This window comes from Crocodylus siamensis, chromosome 9, assembly GCF_052110815.1.
Source record: "Crocodylus siamensis isolate JL-2025a chromosome 9, ASM5211081v1, whole genome shotgun sequence".
Lineage (NCBI taxonomy): Eukaryota > Metazoa > Chordata > Crocodylia > Crocodylidae > Crocodylus > Crocodylus siamensis.
Genome location: NC_143403.1, coordinates 11,745,264 through 11,766,029, shown reverse-complemented (window position 1 = coordinate 11,766,029; position 20,766 = coordinate 11,745,264). Strand labels below are relative to the sequence as shown.

At 38.9% G+C, this 20,766-nt stretch overlaps 1 protein-coding gene across 4 annotated transcripts in view; it reads left to right on the top strand.

The window, feature by feature from the left end:
* CDH8 (cadherin 8) overlaps positions 1-20,766 on the top strand; it is a 219,460-nt gene that overhangs the window by 127,180 nt on the left and 71,514 nt on the right. For all 4 annotated transcript variants that reach the window (XM_090062129.1, XM_090062127.1, XM_090062126.1 and 1 more), the window contains 4 exons: positions 1,828-1,995; positions 6,240-6,427; positions 9,888-10,141; positions 19,103-19,239. In XM_090062129.1, the coding sequence (XP_089918255.1) occupies positions 1,828-1,995; positions 6,240-6,427; positions 9,888-10,141; positions 19,103-19,239 (747 nt within the window). The remainder of the gene's footprint in view (positions 1-1,827; positions 1,996-6,239; positions 6,428-9,887; positions 10,142-19,102; positions 19,240-20,766) is intronic.

Genomic DNA, 20,766 nt, shown 5'->3' with positions numbered 1-20,766 from the left:
TATATATATATTTTTTTTAATTGGGAACTTCATAGCTCTGTTGGATACCTATAAACTGGAAAGGCCTGGGTTTGATCCCAGGATAAGTGGTGGGTTTCTACTTCTAGCATGGCCCTGAGGCCTACCCAGTCTCCTGTCCAGTGTGCACCAGGAACACCTCAGGGAAAAGGCAGCTGGTGCATAGTTTTGACCGGATCCCCTCCTTCTCATGCCATGCTTAAAGAAACAGCGGAGCCCTGCCTCCACTGCTCCAGCAGGCCTCATTGGTCTGTACAATAGGGCATACTATATCTACCTTTACCTTTCTATTTTTTTGATTGTTCATCCAGTTCTAATTACAGTAGAAGCCCTGCTCTATGCCATTTTACTAACCAGATTACTCTATTAACTGGAATTTCCATCCATCTGGCTGGATGCAGGGGGTGGGTGGGAAGCACACATGTCGCAGCTGCCACCACCATCCTGCGCTGCCTCTGCTCTGCATCTGCCCAGTGCTCCCCCTGCTCCGCATCCGGCCCAAAACTGCCAGCCTCAGGTAACCAGAATTTTTAGATACCCGGCACCCTTCCTCACTCATGCCAGATAACAGGGCTTTTATGGTAGAGCCGTGCAAAATGTTGTCAGCTGTTTTGTTTCAGAGGTATTTCAGTGCCCGAAATACTGAATCCAAAATGAAATGGAAGGCTTCGAAACATCTCGGCAGCACGGAGGCAGAAAGGGATTTCGGAGTCCTAGCGGACTCCAAGATGAACACGAGTCATCAGTGTGACGAAGTCATCAGCAAAGCTAACTACGCTTTATCATGCATCAGCAGATGCATGACAAACAGAACCAAGGAAGTGATACTTCCCCTCTATCGGGCACTGGTCAGACCGCAGTTGGAATACTGCATCCAGTTTTGGGGGCCACACTTTAAGAGAGATGTAAATAACGTGGAGAGGGTCCAGAGAAGGGCCACTCGTATGGTTAAGGGCTTGCAGGCCAAGCCCCACAAGGAGAGACTAGGGCACCTGGACCTCTTCAGCCTCTGCAAGAGAAGGTTGAGAGGCGACCTTGTGGCTGCCTATAAATTCATCATGGGGGCGCAGAAGGGAATTGGTGAGGCTCTACTCACCGAGGCACCCCAGGGGTTACAAGAAATAATGGCCATAAGCTAGCAGAGAGCAGATTTAGATTGGACATTAGGAAGAACTTCTTCACAGTTAGAGTGGCCAGAATCTGGAATGGGCTCCCAAGGGAGGTGGTACTCTCCCCTACCCTGGGGGTCTTCAAGAGGAGGTTGGATGGACATCTGGTCGGGGTCATCTGAACCCAGCACACTTTCCTGCCTATGCAGTGGGTTGGACTCGATGATCTATTGAGGTCCCTTCCAACCCTAACATCTATGAAGCTATGAATCTCCAAAACAAAACCATCCAAAATGTTTCAGATGTTTTGGAGCCAGGCATGCAGGGAAACAGAAACTAAGAAGGAGGGGGAAGAGGGAAGGATGGGGATCAAAATGAATCTCATCAATTCAGTTGTAGAAATATATATATATAAAAAAAAACAACAAAAACTAAAGGTTTATCGATTGTGTCCCGATGGTTTATAATTGCATTGTACCCTTAATTGGATAAAAGCTTGGAGACCTTTAATAGACTTTTCTGGCAATATTTTAATTCTCTTTACCTTGGTACTGACAAGAGCCAACTTTAACTGGATATTTGGCAGATATACTGGTATTGGCCTAAACACAATTACACGTGAAAGTAGGTCTCTGCTTTTGTAAATTAGCTATTAATTTTTTCTTTGTCATGATTATTTTTCTCCCTCTTTTTATTGTAGCTATAATTAAAACAGCTCTTCCTAATATGGACCGAGAAGCCAAAGAAGAATACTTTGTGGTCATCCAAGCAAAAGACATGGGTGGGCATATGGGCGGACTGTCTGGCACAACAACTGTGACAATTACACTCACAGATGTTAACGACAATCCTCCAAAGTTTGCACAGAGTAAGTGACATTATCTAAACAGGCTCTTTGAACTGAAGATGTGAAATACTTTTTGGTGCTTTATTATTCTGTGCATTTGTCCATGGCAGAGAACGTTTTTCTTTTTCAAACATGCAGCAAGAATCATATAAAGAGCCTTAGACCACCGACTGATCTGGAACTGCTAGGGGAAAAAAAAGAGGAAAACATACACATACATGGACACACGTACGCATGCACAGACACTAGACAATAATTCTGGTCCTTTGGGCCCCAGTTGTCTTTAACTGTGCTCATGTCTGAGGGGCAGATGGATAACACTACCTCAGAAAGACAGACATAGTTGATGAAAGAAATAAAGGTTTGACTAATTAAGGATGAGATGGGAAAATAATAGAAAATAAGTCTGAGTCTAGTTAATTGTTGATCTTTAATTTAAAATCCATGCTTACTGCTATGGTTCCACTGCATGTCTTGCTGGGTTAGGTTAAAATGATTTGGCATCCTGCTGAGCTGTTCTGCAATGCTTTGTAGTCTATTTCAAAGTAAAAAGATAAATAAATAAATAAAGTATAGGAGTATAATGCCTGGATTGATTGTATTTGGAGTAGTTGAATTCAAATGGGATGTTTAAATGTATCCCTCTACTGTGTAAATGTATCAATTCCTCCCAGGCTTCTTCTGATGGTTTAAATGGCTGAGATAGTGAGACTCTCAATTTTGGAGTTGGGAAATATTTTACTGTCAACAATACATCTATATTTTTTTTCTACAGGCATCGACATAGAAATGCCTGTGTATCACATAAGCTCTACTTATGCCATATTTTGAAGATTTAAATAGTGTATAAGTCTTATGGTAGTCCTCTGCACAGAGGCAAATTCCACTCCAGTAGCTTAAGATAAGCACTATAAACAGTGAAAAAGGAATTGAGAATGATAAAAGAAATAAGGAAAAGTAATGGTTTACTCACGAAAAAGTTGTTTTAATAGCTAATCTTACTGAGGTTTCTAGCATATAAGTACTGTAGGCACAATCAAAAGATTTTACTTCTTTCTCATTATGTTACATGAGGAAATGCCTGTCTTTCTTACTTCTCATTGCATTATGTTACACAGGTCGGTGCATGAATGTTTTACAATGTAAGGTGACAAGTCCCTTAGTGGTGCCAACATTTATAGATGAAGCTTTTAGATGAACCATATCACCATAATGTTGAAAGACATCTCTTTTGGATATGCGCAATGTACAGTAAATCTAAATTGGTAACTATAGAGCTACTTTTGCCAGCTGCCTGGCTTTTGTACTTGCATCAGAAGTACCCTTTTGTCAAAGGGCTTTTGCATGATGATATGAAATAAGTTGAAGTGTGTTTCCAGGTCCTGCTAGGTAACTGGATCAGAAAATCAGCAGTGCAACTGGTACTAATTGGCACCCTTATTGGGACTCTCAGCCAGGGCTCCAAGAACTAAATGCGTACAGAGACTTCACAGCACTTTTACCCTATACACTCCTAAAATGTACCACCATATGGTCTCTTCAGGATTTTGAGAGACAATGATTGGGCAGCATGAGGAAGCCTATACTATCAGTCCCTGGGACATGCTCGCTAAGTAGATAATAAATGTAGATAACAGTCTTTCTCAACCTTGTGATAACACAGGGCTTCAGTCTCCAGGACTCTAATTTCCAGCACCTCCCATCAGCCAAGAATTCACAAATATATAGTGCCCAGTTACAAAACATAGTAACCTGGTAAAATTTAGAAAGGAGGGGTTGTTTTTTCCCCCTTTGTATTTATTTATTTATTGCAAATATGTAGACCCCTCTCCTAAGAACAATACGTTACTAAATACTGTAATTGGATATTATTATCAATCTGCCCTTTTAAAATTGGCTATTCAAAAATCATGCTGTCTAATATTACAGATTAATCATGGCTCTAGCCTTATATAATAGTTGCTCAATTCTTTGACACTCGTTATAAGGATACCATTGTTAAAGCACAGTTTGCAGTTTGCCTGGAAAGAAACATAAGAAAGGATCAAACTTACAATGGAGCCTCACCAGAATGAAATAGAAATTCATAAGATGTAATACATGCTGCTTTCACAATAAAATTGTAATGAACCCAGAAAGCAGCGTGTTTTATCGTTTTATTGTTTCCAGGCAGGACAGAAATGTGTATTTATGGCTAGATTTGAAAGAGTGTTAGCCTCCTGGGTTTTAGAAATGAAAAAGATGAACTTTCACTACGTCGGTGCTATCTTTGAAATCATTTGAGAAGAATCTTAGAAGTTATTGAAGTTTTTAACCTAACAGTTTACCATTAGATTATATTCAGAAGAACAGCTGACTGTTGTGAAAAGTTAGGGGATTTAAAACAAGCTTCGAGTGGACGGCTGGTCACAGTCTGAGCATTTGTCATAACAGACGCCTATATAATTCTACTTTTAACAATTAGTAAACAGCATGAAAAATAAATGTCTATTCTTTACAATGCCCAGTAAACTATTTGTGTAAATAGTTCTTCCTCCTCCTCCAACCCCCTTCAATAAAAAAGAAAAACCAAACCTGCTTAAAAAATTCCAGTCAACCAGGACGAGGGGAATTGACCACAGTGTGGGCCAGCAAAATAAATGAGGAACCCATGTGATGGAGGAGATGGACTGCAGTGACTACCCATTGTTCCAAGCTATTTATAAATAGTTTCTCAGTAATCTTCAGCCTGGAAAACAGGAAAGAAAAAACTAAATTATAGGTTAAATAGATGTTACTTTTCCTGCCCTATGTAAGTGTAAGTTTTATATATAATAAAGCAACCCAAAAGTTAATTGCTTCAAAAAAGAGAATGATACCTTTACAGAAATCTGACTGTTAAGGTTAAGAGCAAATGTTTACAAAGGAACCCAGTTGATTTTAGGGCAGTTTGCATCCATATGCTTTATGGTTTCAAAAGCATTTGTCGATGTTTGTTTCTTCCTTAGTTTCATATGTTGCCTTTGAAGTTAATGCACTAATAATTTATTCAAGCAGCTTCAGAAAATTATGGTTTCAATAAACTAATAGCAGCATATTAGGCCTCTAATCACACACACTGCTGCAGCAAACTGTCACTGAGAGAGAAAGAAAAGAAGAGGTCCCCATCCTCCTTTCAAAAGATGTTTGTAACCAGCTCATCTGCTAAGCTGAATTTTTCTGACTAGTATAACTAATAAACCATCCTGCAATGGAACATTTTACCCCTTACCTGTAGTTACAGCAAGTGCAAATTACCACAAAGCTAAAATAATTAGGCCATCTGTAAAGGATTTCAGCAGGCGGAGGCCTCACATACTTTGTATGCACCTGCTAGCTTTCAGATCATTGCTAAAGCCAGGAAGGTATTTCATCAGAATGGGTTCTCTGATTTGCTTCTTAACAAACTAGTAATCTCCGGTATAAAGCATGTCATTTAAATAGAAAGTAGACTTTCCCCCATATATTTTAAAGAAATCTCATTTGAATATAAAGTTATCTGAAGTGATGAAGTAACTGATTAAAATAAGAAATCAAGAAGTGCAGTGGCTGAGTTTCATGATAACACATGACAGGTAGTACTTTCCAGTGGGATTAAGTTATCCCTTAACAGAAAGGTAAATGCAGTAATGCTGACTACGGTATAGTTATTGCTTCCCTTGAAACGTGAGTTGTGGGGGGAGGAGCTCCCCAGATCCCTTCTAATTAGAGAGTTTTCTACCTCAAAGAAGAAAATATATAGACCAATTAGATTGTGCCCAGAGAATATTAGAAGGCAAGGGTTATGGTCAACGGAGCAGTGAGGATTTTGAGTCACACGAGGCATCTTTAATGTATCTGATCAGGTTGCTGCAGGCTGAAGATTAGTAATTGGATTTTATCAAACATGGGCTCCAAGTCTGTAAATACAAGGTAAGTTTAAAAGTGCCTCGTAGTGAATTGCATATTGCATCTTTCTGTGCTGAAATAGCTTAATATTTTATGTTTGGCAATCCTGAACATTCCTGCAGGCAGAGACAGGATGATATAGTCAGTGAAAAGAAGGACTTTTGCATTCAGTCATCTGAGTAGGCAGAGCATACGTATTGAGCACATTATGCATCTTGAAGTAAATAACTTGTTAAAATACAGTTTGCATGGGTTGTGTCTCCCAAACATTCACTTTCGAGGAAATGAACAGAAATGAAGAACATGTTCAGGGGACTGGTATCAGATTTAACGGTCAGCCTTTTGTTCTTATTTGTAAGGTCTGTATCACTTCTCAGTAATGGAAGACGTTGCTCTTGGTGAACCAGTGGGAAGGGTAAAAGCAAATGACCTGGATATTGGAGAAAATGCCAAGTCATCTTATGACATTATTGAAGGAGATGGAATGGATATATTTGAAATCACTTCAGATTCCCAGTCTCAGGATGGCATTATTAGAGTGAGAAAGGTAAATGACATCTACATAAAATGTGTTTGTTTATTATACAGATGGCTTCCTGACTAGTCTGCGTACTGGAAAAGCACACTGGAGATCGTAGTTCAAAATATTCTTTTATCTAGTGTGCAGGAGTCAAAGCAGTAGATAGATCTCTGAGTTTGCTAGTCATGGACATACCTATCAAAATTTCCATCCAGGAGATATCTGTGAAGGCAGCTGTGGATCTGTTTTTCAAAGCTGCATAATGCATATGCAGCCTCTACTTCACACACTAACCTATAAAGGTTCTGTTATCTCACATACTCAAGCAGGGTTGAGATTTACGCTTCTGAAGATGTTCAATACATAAAGTTTCTTAGATGGCTTAGCAGGCTATTGGTTGTAACCTGCCTTTATCCAATAATGAATTCACCGGTATATCCAATAACGAATTCCCTGATATCCAGCTAATGTTTCCACCCTTACTTATGTTGATCACTACTTTAGTCCATGAGTAAAGATATCACTGGACCTGCTCATACATCTGCTATTCCTTCTCATGAGTAAGAGTCCCAAACTCAAGACAAAAGAGAAGTTGCAGTTGTATTACACTTTTCTGTATACATTTGATACCTGTCTGTAGGAAATGTGCTGTTTTCTTCACATGCACATCTTAAGAGGCAACTATGTGCATGCAGAAAAGTGGACATCTGGGGTGAAATCTTTCTCCCACAAGAGCCAACAAAAAACTTCTTGTAGTTTCAGTGGGGACAACATATCACCAGCAGCTGGAGAAAAATCTGACTCCAAATATGTTAATAAATTATAATATTCTAAAACTGTCTTGAGCTTTTAGATGTTGTGGTTACTATCATGTACCCTAAACAATTACAATTAAACAATTACAAGTATTATGGATTTCCTTGTAACATTCTGACAGGAAAGTAAGAATCACAAATGCACAGACATATATTCACTTTATGGCAGCTATTGTTAGACTAAAGAGGTCAGAAGATAGACCCATATAAAGGCTATTTCTTTTTATATTCTTTATGAATGTGTTAGCACAGTAAAAGTATAATAAAACAAAGTGTACATCTGTATTGGGGAGATACTTCTCCACTGGAGAAAAAATATGGTTACATTTACCCAGTATCACTTATGATTATGGATTATATACTATGGGCCTATTTTGTAGACTAAGGATACATGCAGACACTACATTTAAATTGACCTAACTAGGTCACCTACCTGAGTACGTGAACTAATTTAGTGCAGGAACGGGATAACCTGGTCAGTCAAACAACTGCATAGGTTTGGAGTGCAGCCCTGGGGCTGGGAATCCCAGCCACTCATCCCAGCCTCAGGGTTGTGCTTTTTTCTACTTCCCTTCCCCTGGCGCCCCAACACTGACCAGGCTATTTTAAGCACTGTGATATCGCCCCGCCTTGGAAAGACAACCCCCACTTTAGATTCACTATCCTCCCTCTGCTCTGGCCAACCCCCACATGAACCCATTATCCTCCCTGCCTTAAGCCTGCCCACTTCAAGGAACCTACTTCATGTTCCTTGTGTGACTCCCACCACTGGCAGATGGCTGTCTACACCACTCCCAAGCTATGATCACATGGTTTAATAACCCACATAATTGTAGACTGGGTGCGGTAAATGTTTCATAGTTTCATAGATGCTAGGGTCAGAAGGAAACTCAACAGTTCATCGTGTCGGGTCCCCTGCCTAGGCAGGAAAGCGTGCTGGGGTCAGACGACCCCAGCCAGATACCTATCCAAATGCATCCTAAAGCAATTAGCCTTTTACCCTACTCTCTGTACCAGTTAGACACTCACTGTAACAGAGCATTTAATATAGTGTTTTTTTCACAGCTTCAGCTTTTCAGCAATAAGCACCTTGGTTCTTTTGTGGTAGAAAGTGTTTTAGGGTACCATTTGCCAAAGGTTTTTAGATAATCCAGAGTAAATTTTGCCTGGGGATTAATCATGACTAATTTTTTGGGGTGCTGTTTTACTGTGAAGACTTTGAAAATGCTAAAAGCCTGACGAAGGGTTTTTAAACCCAATAGCTTGCTAAGAATTTTTTTTCCAGCTAAGATAAAAGAGATCAGATTCACCCAAAGAACCTTGTTTGCCTATGTCCTGAGACCAGCGTGGCTACAACCTATACCCCTGCAAAAACGATACCAGACATGTGATTGGCAATTCGTGTTTATGCTCATTTACAACCATCAGTGTTATAGTACAATAATCTATTAATAGATGCCAATGTTTAGTAATATCTGAGTAGATGAAGGAACAAAAGTTTCTTATGTTTACTAAAGATTGTCAAGGAAACAACAAAGTCCTATAAGAGCTAGTTTCATAGCTAAAAAATCAACAACAAAAAATCAAAGTAAGAATATATATTGAAATCTTTCATTGACGTCCTGGAAGAGTTTTCTAGTTCCTTTTTTGTGTTCTTGTTTGTATTTGCATTGCAGATTCGGGGTTTTTCTGTCCTTTTCTTTTTCCCCATGGAACATTGTAATGCAAATCTAAATATCTTTCCAAAGCTTGACAATTTGCATCTTTGAAATTTGAATCATTGTGGGACACAAGTGAATTATATTGTGAATATGCTGAGGCAGATGTGTTTGAAGTCACAAATATGTAGTCATGAATTCTGATATTTGAAGGCATCATAGACTTATTTTTTTTACTATATGGTTCATTCTTTTACATCCACAGCATACTTTTTCATTTTAATGTGCAGCCCGTAAAATATTTAAAACAATGGTGATTCTGCTGCAGCTGCTGTATTGATTTGTGGAATAAAGTAATCAGCTCCATGTTTCTTTGTATGAAAACAGAAGAAGATAGAGAAATGTAAAATGCTGGAGTTGTACGAAATTCCTGAGAGATCTCTGCCTCATTTATTCCTATAAATACTGATGCAAAGAGTTATTTAAGATGCAGTAGTATTAAAATATGTTTTTCAAATGATTAGCTGTAAATTACTTCTTCCTAAAGAACAATCATTGCTAGTTTTTTACATTTCTCACACTGTTCTGGAAATAATAAAATAGTTACTCCACCTGGAGCCTGTACAAGATTTTTCCTTATCTCCACCCCACAGAACACTGATTAAGTGCATGATTAACATGCAGGCCAAGTTAGTACAAATAACACGTTACTATTTATCTAAGGTAAAATTGTGACAGTAGAATTTGTGCAAATTTGTTTTTGGTGAATTCTTAATGAAATGCAAAGAAAAAACAAAACAAAGGGGTCTATTTTCACTGAGCCTGGATAAGAAAAAGATATCAATAAATGCCTAGAAAATTTACAGGTTGAGTCTCAGGGAAAGAAAAGTGATTGCATTAAAACTCACTGAATGTGCTTAAATGCAAATAACTTTCATCCATCAGCATTATATTCATTTGTTCTTGCTTCTGTGGTCATTAGTGAAAGGCATTTATCTTTGTCATTCTTAACAGCCTCTGGACTTTGAGACCAAAAAATCCTATACGCTGAAGGTAGAAGCGGCCAACATTTATATTGATCCTCGCTTCATCAGTGGGGGACCATTCAAAGATACAGCAACAGTAAAAATTGTAGTAGAGGATGCTGATGAGCCACCAGTCTTTTCATCACCTACTTATCTTCTGGAAGTGCATGAAAATGCTGCTATTAACTCCGTGATTGGTCAGGTGACTGCTCATGACCCTGATGTGTCTTCTAGTCCTATAAGGTAGTGCTGCTTCAAAGTTAACATTGAAGAAGCTACTGTCAGAATACTAAGTGTGTTATCAGTACAATAGATGATAGAGTTCAGAGCAGTTTGCGCTCTCTCTCTGTCTCTGTTTTGTTTGTGTGAAAGCATTACATTGTCTTTCAGTGCTTTATTGTGTTAGATGTAATGCTTCAAATCATTTTCATAAGTAAAAAATGTTATCCCAGACCCATTTTCTGAGTGCAGTACTTGACACACAGCTATGTTTTGCATGAACTGCATTTATATTTAAATTGTATTCTATCTTTGTCATTTACAATCCCGACTAGTTGGCAATTCTGTGTAATTAGTAAGACAGAAACATTTCTTTTATGTTTCTTTGGCCAAATGCTTTCTTGGGTGGTGCCAGTGAAAGTACTGAAGAGTATACCAAATATGAATTTGGCCTCATTTTCTTTTTTTTTTTCTTTTTGACCTGATCTAACCTGGACCAAATTTATTGTGGAAATGTCATAAAATGAAATGGTTTCCTCTCTGGTTTTCATCTATACAAAATTTCTACCTTTCTTCACTTCTTATGATATCATCACATTTGTGCCAACAAAGGCTTTGTTTATATATAAAGGGAATCTTATCTAAATGGACAAATTTTTGTCTATGCAAAGTTGCTTTTAATGATAATAAATGTGTTACTTAATTAAAGATTGCAGTGTGATACCCTATAGGGAGGGCATATTTATAAAGAATCTGTCTGCTCATATTAAATACAACTCAACCATTCTATCCTCATATAATTAAACTAATATTCCCCTCTATCTGTAGTCAGTTGATAATGACTAGAATACTTTAGTATGTACACATATTTTTTACTATATTTTACACCATTAAAGAAACTGACTTAGAGACAGTGTTCTACCCATTCATCTAATAGACACTATGTTGCATCCCTGATTTAACAAGATTACAGTAACTCATGCTACCACCAGGAAATAGTTATTACCTGAGCAAGTCAGAAATGATATTTCCTGTAAGGCTGGCTGGTTAGAAAGATTAACCCTAGTACATAAAGTCTTTCATGTTTAGTTTACCAGTTAAAATCTGGTTCAGTTAAGTAGTAACCAAAAGTTAATGTTTAATAATTGTTCAGATTCCTACTTAATTAAACAATTACTTAATAGGCCACATCCAAATTGGTACTAATTTTGACATTAGAATCATAGAAAATTAGGGTTGGAAGGGATCTCACAGCTAAGTACAGACAGTCAAAAAGCCTGAGGCTGAATCAATTCAGTCTTTGCAGGTTAGTCTGCACAGATTAAATTGAAACAGAAGTGAGCAGACATTTACTTTGATTCAGGACATGCAGCCAAGTGCCTGCAGTGGCTCAGACCACAAGCTGGGGGTCACTACAGCAGGGCTTTTTGACTGTGCGTTCACTTCCTCTTCCTGCTGCCTTCAACATTTTTGGATTTGCAGTCCAAAATCAGAGCAATAGGACTCTGCAGGGTTGCTCATCACTTCCATCTGCTGCTTCCAGGTGCCTCTGGGATTTGTAGTCCACAGTTGTAGCCAGAAGTTAATTTGAGCAGGGGAAGGGGTGTTTAACCCCCTTCCCTGGCTAGGGACAGACATTCAAAAAGCCTAATCCTGAATTGATATGATATTTTCAGATTAGTCTAACTTGCAAAGCTTGAACTGATTTGGAGGTGAATAGGCTTTCCCTTTTCATTCCAAAAATGCAGACACATGCCTGCAGTGGCTTAGGCTAGAACCACTAGGCTAGAGCCCTCCCACAGAACTGAGCTGAGGAGGGGCATGGCCATACCCCAGGAGGATGCTTCAATTAGCTCAGCAGGGAATTAGTAACAGTGTTTTATTACCCCTAACTCAGTGTTTATCACCTTACTAAGAAAACATCAGAGGAACATTACCAGCTACCTGTAGATTCTGCCTTTGTCACAACATGGACTGTAGCCAGCATTTGGTCTGCTAGTTAATACATAGATACCTCTAAGCAGGGCAGAGGGGAGTGGGGAATTCCTGCTTAGCACAGACTGGTGACGGAGAGGGGAGGGAGAAGCCTCCAAGTCTCTGCCGGAGCTGCAGCCAGGGAGCAGGGCAGTGGGGCCAGCCCTATTGTGGAGCAGAGAGCCCCACCAAGCCCAGGGAGCATGCCAGGATTTGGGGTGTGTCTGGTTTAACTTATACAAGCAAGGGGTCTTGGACAGACATTGCATAAACTGGTTTGAGCCAAATCAGTTAAGGCTGATACTACATTCAATCAGATTTATCACAAATTGGTTCCAGCCATTTTCAAACTGGTTTTTGTGCGCTGAACGTCTGTTCTGTTACAGGTTTAAACAGTTTTTGATCACTTAAATCAGTTTATCTGTCTGTCCCCATCTCCTGGCCCCAGACCCCAGCCAGGGTTTGCCTGAGGGGAGAACTCCTCCTCCCCCATTCCACCTTTCCCCTCCAGGAGACTGGGCTTCATCCCTAGCCAGGCTTGCATGCTGATCTCCTTATCAGCCAGACCTTACTGCTCCAGTTAGGGAGCAGAGTGGTGGCACCAACCCTGCTCTCTGGAGCAGACAGCACAGCACAATACAGGGCTGGAAAACATGCTGGCCTGCTGGGTGACTGTGATTTAACTTGAACCAGGAAGGGATCTGGGACAGAAATTTCATAAACTGGTTTGACCCAAATTAGCTAAGTCTTATACTACATTCAACCAGGTTTATCTGAAACCAGTTTCAGCCATTTTTTAAACTGGTTTACGTGCACTGAGCTTCTGTTCTATTACAGGTTTAAAACAGTTTCCGATCACTTAAACCAGTTTATGTGCAACTTCTGTCCCTAGTCCAGGAGGTCTAGTTCAACGCCCTGCTCAAAGCAGGACTGGCCTCAATTAGATCATTCCAGCCAGGGCTTTGTCAAGCCAGGCCTTAAAAACCTCCAGGGATGAAGATTTCACCACGTCTGTAAGTAACCTGTTCCAGTGATGCACCATGTTCCTAGTTAGAGAGTTTTTCCTAATATCTAACCTAAACTTAACTTGCTGCAACTTCAGACCATTGCTCCTTGTCCTGTCATCTGCCACCACTGAGAACAGTCCAGCTCCATCCTCTTTGGACCCACCCTTCAGGTAGTTAACGGCTTCTGTCAAATCCCCTCTGAGTCTTCTCTTCCCTAGACCCAGTTCCCTTAGCCTCTGCTCATAAGTCATGTGTCCCAGCCCCTGAACTGTTTTCATTGTTCTCCACTGGACTATCTCCAACTTGTCCACATCCTTTCTGTAGTGGGGGGCCCAAAACTGAACATAGTACTCTAGATGTGGCTTAACCAGCACAGAACAGAGAGGAATAATTGCCTTGATCTGTTGCCAACACTCCTACTAATGCAGCGCAGCATGCCATTAGCCTTCTTGGCAACAAGGGTACACTGCTGACTCATATCCATCGTATTGTCCACTGTAACCCCCAGGTCCTTTTCTGCAGAGCTGCTGCTTAGCCACTCAGTCCATAGGCTGTACCAGTGCATGGGATTCTTCTGCCCTAAGTGCAGAACATTGTACTTTTTCTTGTTGAACCTCATGAGATTTCTTTTGACCCAATCCTCCAATTTGTCTAAGTCACTCTGAATCGTAGCCTACCCTCTAGTGTATCTACTACACCCCACAGCGTGGTGTCATTTGCAAACTTGCTGAGGGTGCACTCCATTCCATCTTCCATGTTGTTAATCATTACCCGCAAAGAGATTGTGAGAATATACCAATCTAATCAATTAAAGATTAGTGGAGTGCCCTTTGCTTTGGAATGGCAAAATTTTACAGAATTAAAAAAAAAAACAGAAGAAAAGAGAAGGCAGCAAAAGAGTATATAAACTGTGATCTATTTTAAAAAGCTTTTTCCCCCTCTGCATGTATGAAACCTTTAACTCCTCCCGTTTTTATTCATCCTGTATTCATGGTACATCTTTTCACTAGATTCCTTGAAGTGAAAATGTTGTTTGTGCAAAGTGAATGGAAGAACTGTGCTATGTTATTTCTTAATCAAAGTATAGAGGCTTCAGATGCACAGGAAATAGGAAAGGGCAAAACTGAATGTATTAGAATGAGAAATGTCGTATTCATTAGTATAATTTAACTTATTTCTTCTTTAAAAATATCTTGTATGCACTACATGATCAGACTAATTAATAATAGACTTTGACTTCTTTTCGTAGTATTGGCTTATTAGGTAACTGAGAAAAGTACAGAATACAATTTTCTGGGGGGCGAAAAAGATTTTTCTTGCAATGCAACCAGCTAATCTTGTGTAAAACAAGTTATGCAGGCCAGCAGACTTCCTGACCCAGCTGAAATCCCCTGACCAGGGATTTTAGCTGTTAATTGAAGCAAGAGAAGGAAAAAAAAAGACCTCTGCTCAGAGTTCTCAATATTAGGACTAGCCTGTAAGGAGATGGTCTTTTCTTCTACAAATTTTTACTCTCTATGACATTCAGCCTGGCTCCCACCCTATAGAGTGCTGCCTTTTCCATTAGTAACTTCTTGAGCAATATTGGACAACACCCTGATCTGTCCAGTCCCTCCAGCAGAAGTGCACGTTTCATCATCACAGCTATATGGACAGGCAGAGAGGACTTCCTCACTTTTGCATGTACTTGGTTTGAATCTAGTCTGGTTCTGAGCAATCGCATCTTAGAAAGGAGGGCAAAATGTTAGTGCACAAAAATTATTGGTCCAAAACTACAGCCTTCATAACAGCAATATTCCTATCAAATTTGAAAGCAGCTTTGTCAAGAAAGGAACAAAGTTCAGCTGTAGTTCTAGAAATCAGGGATACTAGTAATAAGTAGGTAAGTAGTCATGTAAAGCCCAGGTGCTGAAGCCTTTATGTTTTTTTCCTTGCATGTTTTATTTTTGTCAATTTTAACATACATCTAGATGTGTTTTTAATGCTTCTCATACCTTGGTATTACCTTACATAGGTAGCAAATCTGCTCTTTTCTCCATGTTTGCCATTCTTCTCTTCCTGAAGATCAAAAGCTACAGTTCACTTGTTAACTCTGCTGATGCAAAGTATCTCCAGATTTGGCAGACTGTTTTAAACATGCTGTAATCTGCAGTTTGCCTAATTCTAGCAGTGTTCTTAAATTCATAGTTTATTGTTGCAGGCTTATTTCTAAAACATTTTATTCACGCTGTGTTTGCACATGCACTTAACTGCAGAGTAGACTAACTAGCTGCAGAGTAAAGTGTCATTGTCTACACGTGCAATGCTGTTAGGCCACAATAAACTAATTAATGCTGGGACAGTACTATCTTATCGCAGGGCAATTAACTGTGAGTAGATGCACGTGTAGACACTGACTGTGCGTGTAAATTGTGCCTGGTCAGCCCAGCCAGCAGGGGGCCAGACTTCTGCCTGCACATGACTCCGCACTTTCAGCGCCCTCGTGCCCCAGCCAGACCTGACACCACCTGATGGCATCACCCAGTAGCAGAATCTGGCTTATCACAGTTAAACATTTCCAATCAGTGTCATTAGCATTTTATAATTCTCCACAAACCTGCTCTGCTTTATTCCAGGGTGTTCATTGTGTATTGCTGTTGTTACTTTACATCTACTTTCTGTTTCTTTTCTGTTTTGTTTGTTGTAATAATTTATGTTGGCCAAAGCTTGGTCCAAATGCATAGGAAAAAGCATGGGTAATAAATTTCAGTTTTTATACTATCCCTGCCCTCCTATAAATTCAGAAATTATCATTGCCCTTCAATGTCTCTCTGTGGGAGAAGTAAGCTTCATTGTGGCACATTTCCCCCAATTCATATCTGGAGAGATTTCTTCTTTAGCAGCAGTGGATCATTTTATTAATTCACAGCAGGCCCTAAAAACCTAGATACAATATTTTCTGTCTTCCTAAGGTGCAGCTGTTTATCTCAGTCACCAAGTAACATGCCCTGTCTGCCTGGCATTGCTGAGATATGGTGATTTACAGCAATGGTATTGTGATTTAGATCGCAGTAGGAGCAGCAAAGGAAGGGTTTCAACACTGAAGGACATATTCTTTTCTCATTTACTTTGGTGCAAATCAGGAACAGTTCAGGTTTATTCGAGGAGATATACCCAGGTAAAAATATGACAATCGGACAAAGAATCTTCAGCTAAAGAAATTTAGGATCACACTATTTTCTTCAGAACACCGTGACGTAAACTAACTAAAAAGTCCAATAACCTGCATTGTTACTACAGGAATTTCAAAGGGTAGTATTTCCCTAAATATTCTTCTCCATTTTTATAGAAACGTAAATTTTATGCGTTGCTTATATATTCAACAATGCTTTCCCATTAAAAAGAGCTATAATATCATTATTATGATAAGGAAGCTGCAAATATGCTATTAGTTTCCCCAAGTTTATGATACTACAGATTTTATTTTTTTACTTGGTACAAGATATTTATCAGTTTATAGTCAGGAGAAGGTTTTACCTCTTTGCAGCCTTGTAAACCCATGTACCATGTGTTAAAGAATGCTTTATTTTTAATGCATTTTTGCATTGTGAATAAATATCAGTAGGCTGAAAGTCAATACAATAAAGTTTCTGATGTTAAATTTTCAGTTTTATAGTGTTAAAAAATATACTGAGCGTAGAAGAACATGAATGAAACCATACAAAGGAACCTGATCCAAATGGAAAAAAGTGAATTTATCTCAGTGAGCTTTATATTAAACCTGCATTGAATAAAGATATAATAATAATATGGAGGGGTAACACTGTTAGTTTGTGGGCATGAGTATTTAATTGCTGAAGAGTTTGCAGTTTAAATTTGTGGTGTAACAGAGTTAATACTGTTTCTATGGATAGACTACAAACAAGTCAAAGATACTGGAAGATAAATTCATAATTGTCAAGATTTTACTAAAAAATCCCCAAACTTGACATCCACTTCTGATATCTGGGATGAAATATTAGCCTACATTGAAGGCAATAGGACCCCTGGTATTTTGAGTGGGAACAATACAGACAAATAAAAGAAAAGGATAGGTTTTCGAATGTGGCTGCCTAAAGACGGATACCTGCAACTGTGTTTAGTTAATTACCAGTAGCTGGTTTTCAGAAATGCTGAATACTGTTAAAATCAATGGGACCAGAGCATGCTCATCTCACCTTGGAAGCCCAAATATAAATGGCTATGCCTACCTTTAAGTATCTCAATTTGAAATTTTGCCCTTGGATCCTTTTATGCATGTCTTTAATTACTCCAATTCTACTGATCGATAAAACATCATATACGTGTGGCCAATCAAGTATCATACGTCATTCTGGTCAAATATTATTGTGCTCTTCCCTAACTTTGATCTTCATAAAGATGTGTTTGCATTACTAGCCTTTATTTTTATGACCAAGAACAAATTTGATCTAAATGAAAATTTTGCAAGAACTCACATTTTTCCAAACTTGGCTGCTTTGCATTTCTCTAGTTCCAGTTACAAATAAAATATCCGAATACAGAAAAAAAAAGATTATTAAATAACTGAGATTTAAGAATCATCTCCCAGGGCTCAGGTGGAGGTAGGTCAAATTTCTTCTTGGTGTATGTCCATTGAAATTAATGGAATTACACCAGGAAGGAGTTTGAGTTGTATTTATTCAGTTTCTTACAGGCCATCATCACAACGTATGAAGGCCCTGAAATTGGACTTTTATTTGAAGTTGATCATGATACATGAAGCACAATAGAATTTCTGATTTTCTGCTATGTATACTATGGTGACTACAGTAAAATACATTTGGGCTTTTGTCACTGACCTAAGCAGATCTGGTGCAGAGTGCTGGCAAAAAACAAATATGTATTGAGAAACCATCTTTTTTAGTCATATATTTGACTATAAGCACATAATAGAATCCATTCAGGCACTCGCTCCTCACTTATGCCATTATATCTAGGTATAATGCAGAACAGATGCAGAACAGTCGGTGCATGCTGTTCTGCGTTTTAATACTTAGGCACAAAAGTCATTTTGGTCGCTTATATAAATCCATGGTTAGGATTCAGTAAAGCCCCTTGAAGCCAATGACTGTTGTACCGTATCAGTAGTTTGTGATAAATTCTCTTTTTTGTACCTTATCCATCAAAAATTGGAAGGCTTAATTTTCCAGTTTAGTTTCTTTTAACAAGTAATACATTAATAAAACAGCGGTCTGAAAATGGACCGACATAAAAGCTTTCCTGGAGATCTTGTGCTGAGCCCTAAATCATCATTCTGCTTAATGCACTGCTGGAGCAATCTACTGCAGGTCTTTCTTGTTAGTCAAGCTGGCTGTATTTAGGCTGCATAATTTACCTGTTCTCATTTGCAAGCTCTGACTACTTGTTAGATCAAAGTTGTTTTGTTAGAAACCAATCATGTTGATCCATAAAATGGTCAATCTCCATGTTTTTGAAGTGTTTTGCTGGTAACCAGTGATTCATTAACTACCTATTGTCCATGGAATTGCTTGAAACCTAAGCAAGTGATATGTTTGGTTAATATTTCATGCTTCATTAAAAGTGAAATTTATTAGCAATGTTACTTCATACTTTTTAAAATAACCGAGAAGCCCAGCATTTTTTTTGGCTGAATATATTGGTCCTAAAATTATCTGCAGTTGCTATGAAATAGTACATAAGATGTCTGATAAATGTGATGGATTGTCTAATTAACTCTTCATCAGCAGTGGATTTTAAAGATGCTACCTACTGAACCTGATGGCAGTTTATGACCTTCATGTGGAGTATACAGCTAATTACTCCTTGGACAATAATTATGAAGTTTCTTGAGTTTCAGTTAGTCATTTTGTCTTATAAATTATTATGTTCCTCAATCCATTTGGCTATCAAACTGCAGTTCTCAAAGGATTACTTAAATTCTCTTACAGTGTGTATAGCTCATATCAATTTATTTGAATAGATTACAGGGATGTCTATTTTGTAGGTTTTCCATTGATCGACACACTGACCTTGAGAGACAATTCAACATTAATGCAGAAGATGGGAAAATAACTTTGGCAACCCCACTCGACAGAGAAACAAACATGTGGCACAACATAACTATCATAGCTACAGAAACTAGTAAGTGTGTGTGCATGCTTCTTTTTTTTCCTGTTTGACTTGTAATTCTTTTCTGTTGTCTTTGAAAATTTAGTAGAGATTGCTACAGATTAAAGAAGTTGTCCATTGCTGTTGGGTTTAGAATAATAAGGTTTTAGAAAAAATGTAGTCTCTTGGGAGGTTCTTTTTACATCTTCTGTAATTTTCAAAATTGTATTTTGTTGCTGTGGAAAGTAATATGTAGTTTTAAAGGAAAAAGTAAATATATTTGTGCAGAGGAGAAAAAACCTTTTTAGATGTTTAAAAGAAAAGTCATATGGGTGAGAGGACTGTCATGCAATGAGGGAGGGGGAAGCTAGCACCAAAAGTCGAATCTGAGCCAGCCCTTAAGGTTTTTGCTCTGAGATTTTTTCTTATAATATTTTGAATGATTACACAGATGAGCAGCCCTATTTGACATTCATGAATTACAAATGTGTAAGTAAATCCATCTGCTGAAGTATCTGCCAAAGTAGGTTGTTGCCTATGAAAACTCAGGCTTTTCTGAACCTGTTCATTTCTAAAGTGACACTGAGTGCGTCTACATGAGATGTTTACTGCAGAATAGACTTGTGCAGTACATCTCACGTCTACATGTGCAGGGCTATTAGGCTAGAGCAAATTAATTAACTCCACAGCAAGGTGGTACTTGTAAATACAAGTACTATCCCACTGCAGAGTTTTTTTAGTTCACAGTAGTACACATTTACATGCCAAGCCAGCTGGCTGGGGCACGAGGGTGCTTCATTGTGGCAGCTGCCTGCCGGCTAGCCTTGCACTGGAGCACCCTTACACCCCAGCCAGCCCCTCCATGGCACATTGAACTAGGTTGGAGGAGCCTTGGGCTGGCAATGACCCCCAGGATCTGCTGCCAACTGGTGCTGCTCTGAACCAGCTCTCTGCTCTGCTCTGACTCAGCAGTCCTGGGTACACATAAACACAGTGCCTGGGAGCAGTAAACTCTGGCAAGATAAGCACCGGGGTTTATTACTTCACCTTAATAGTGTGTAGATGAGTCCACTCTGTCCTACCTTCTCCCTGATTTCAAATTTACACAGCTAACCGCATCTCTCCACATAAGATTTGTCAGCAGGATTAGGGCTAAAACCTTAACTAAACCAGGAAAAAGTCTCAGTAATGTACCCAGAGTTGTGCCTGAATACAGACTGATAACGTGTTTCAGGTTTTGGGGTCTGTATGAGGAACACACTGAATCTATTTTTAATAAGCCTTAGAATAGAAACTTGAAATAGAGAACATGCATTGGTCAAGAAAGCTTAGGAAAGTTGGTCTGTTTAATGATAATGCTATGGTTTTCCCATTGTTTTATAGGCTCAGCTGCAATAAAAACTAAGAAATTGTTCCTGATAAAATGTCTGTTCTACTATCAACAGTGTGCATAATTTCCATTAATACATGCCTTGTTCTAAGAGTGTTGTCTTTTGCTACGAATGAACTATGTTGACTTTTCTAATCCCATGGAATATAGTAGCAATGTTGACACTTAAC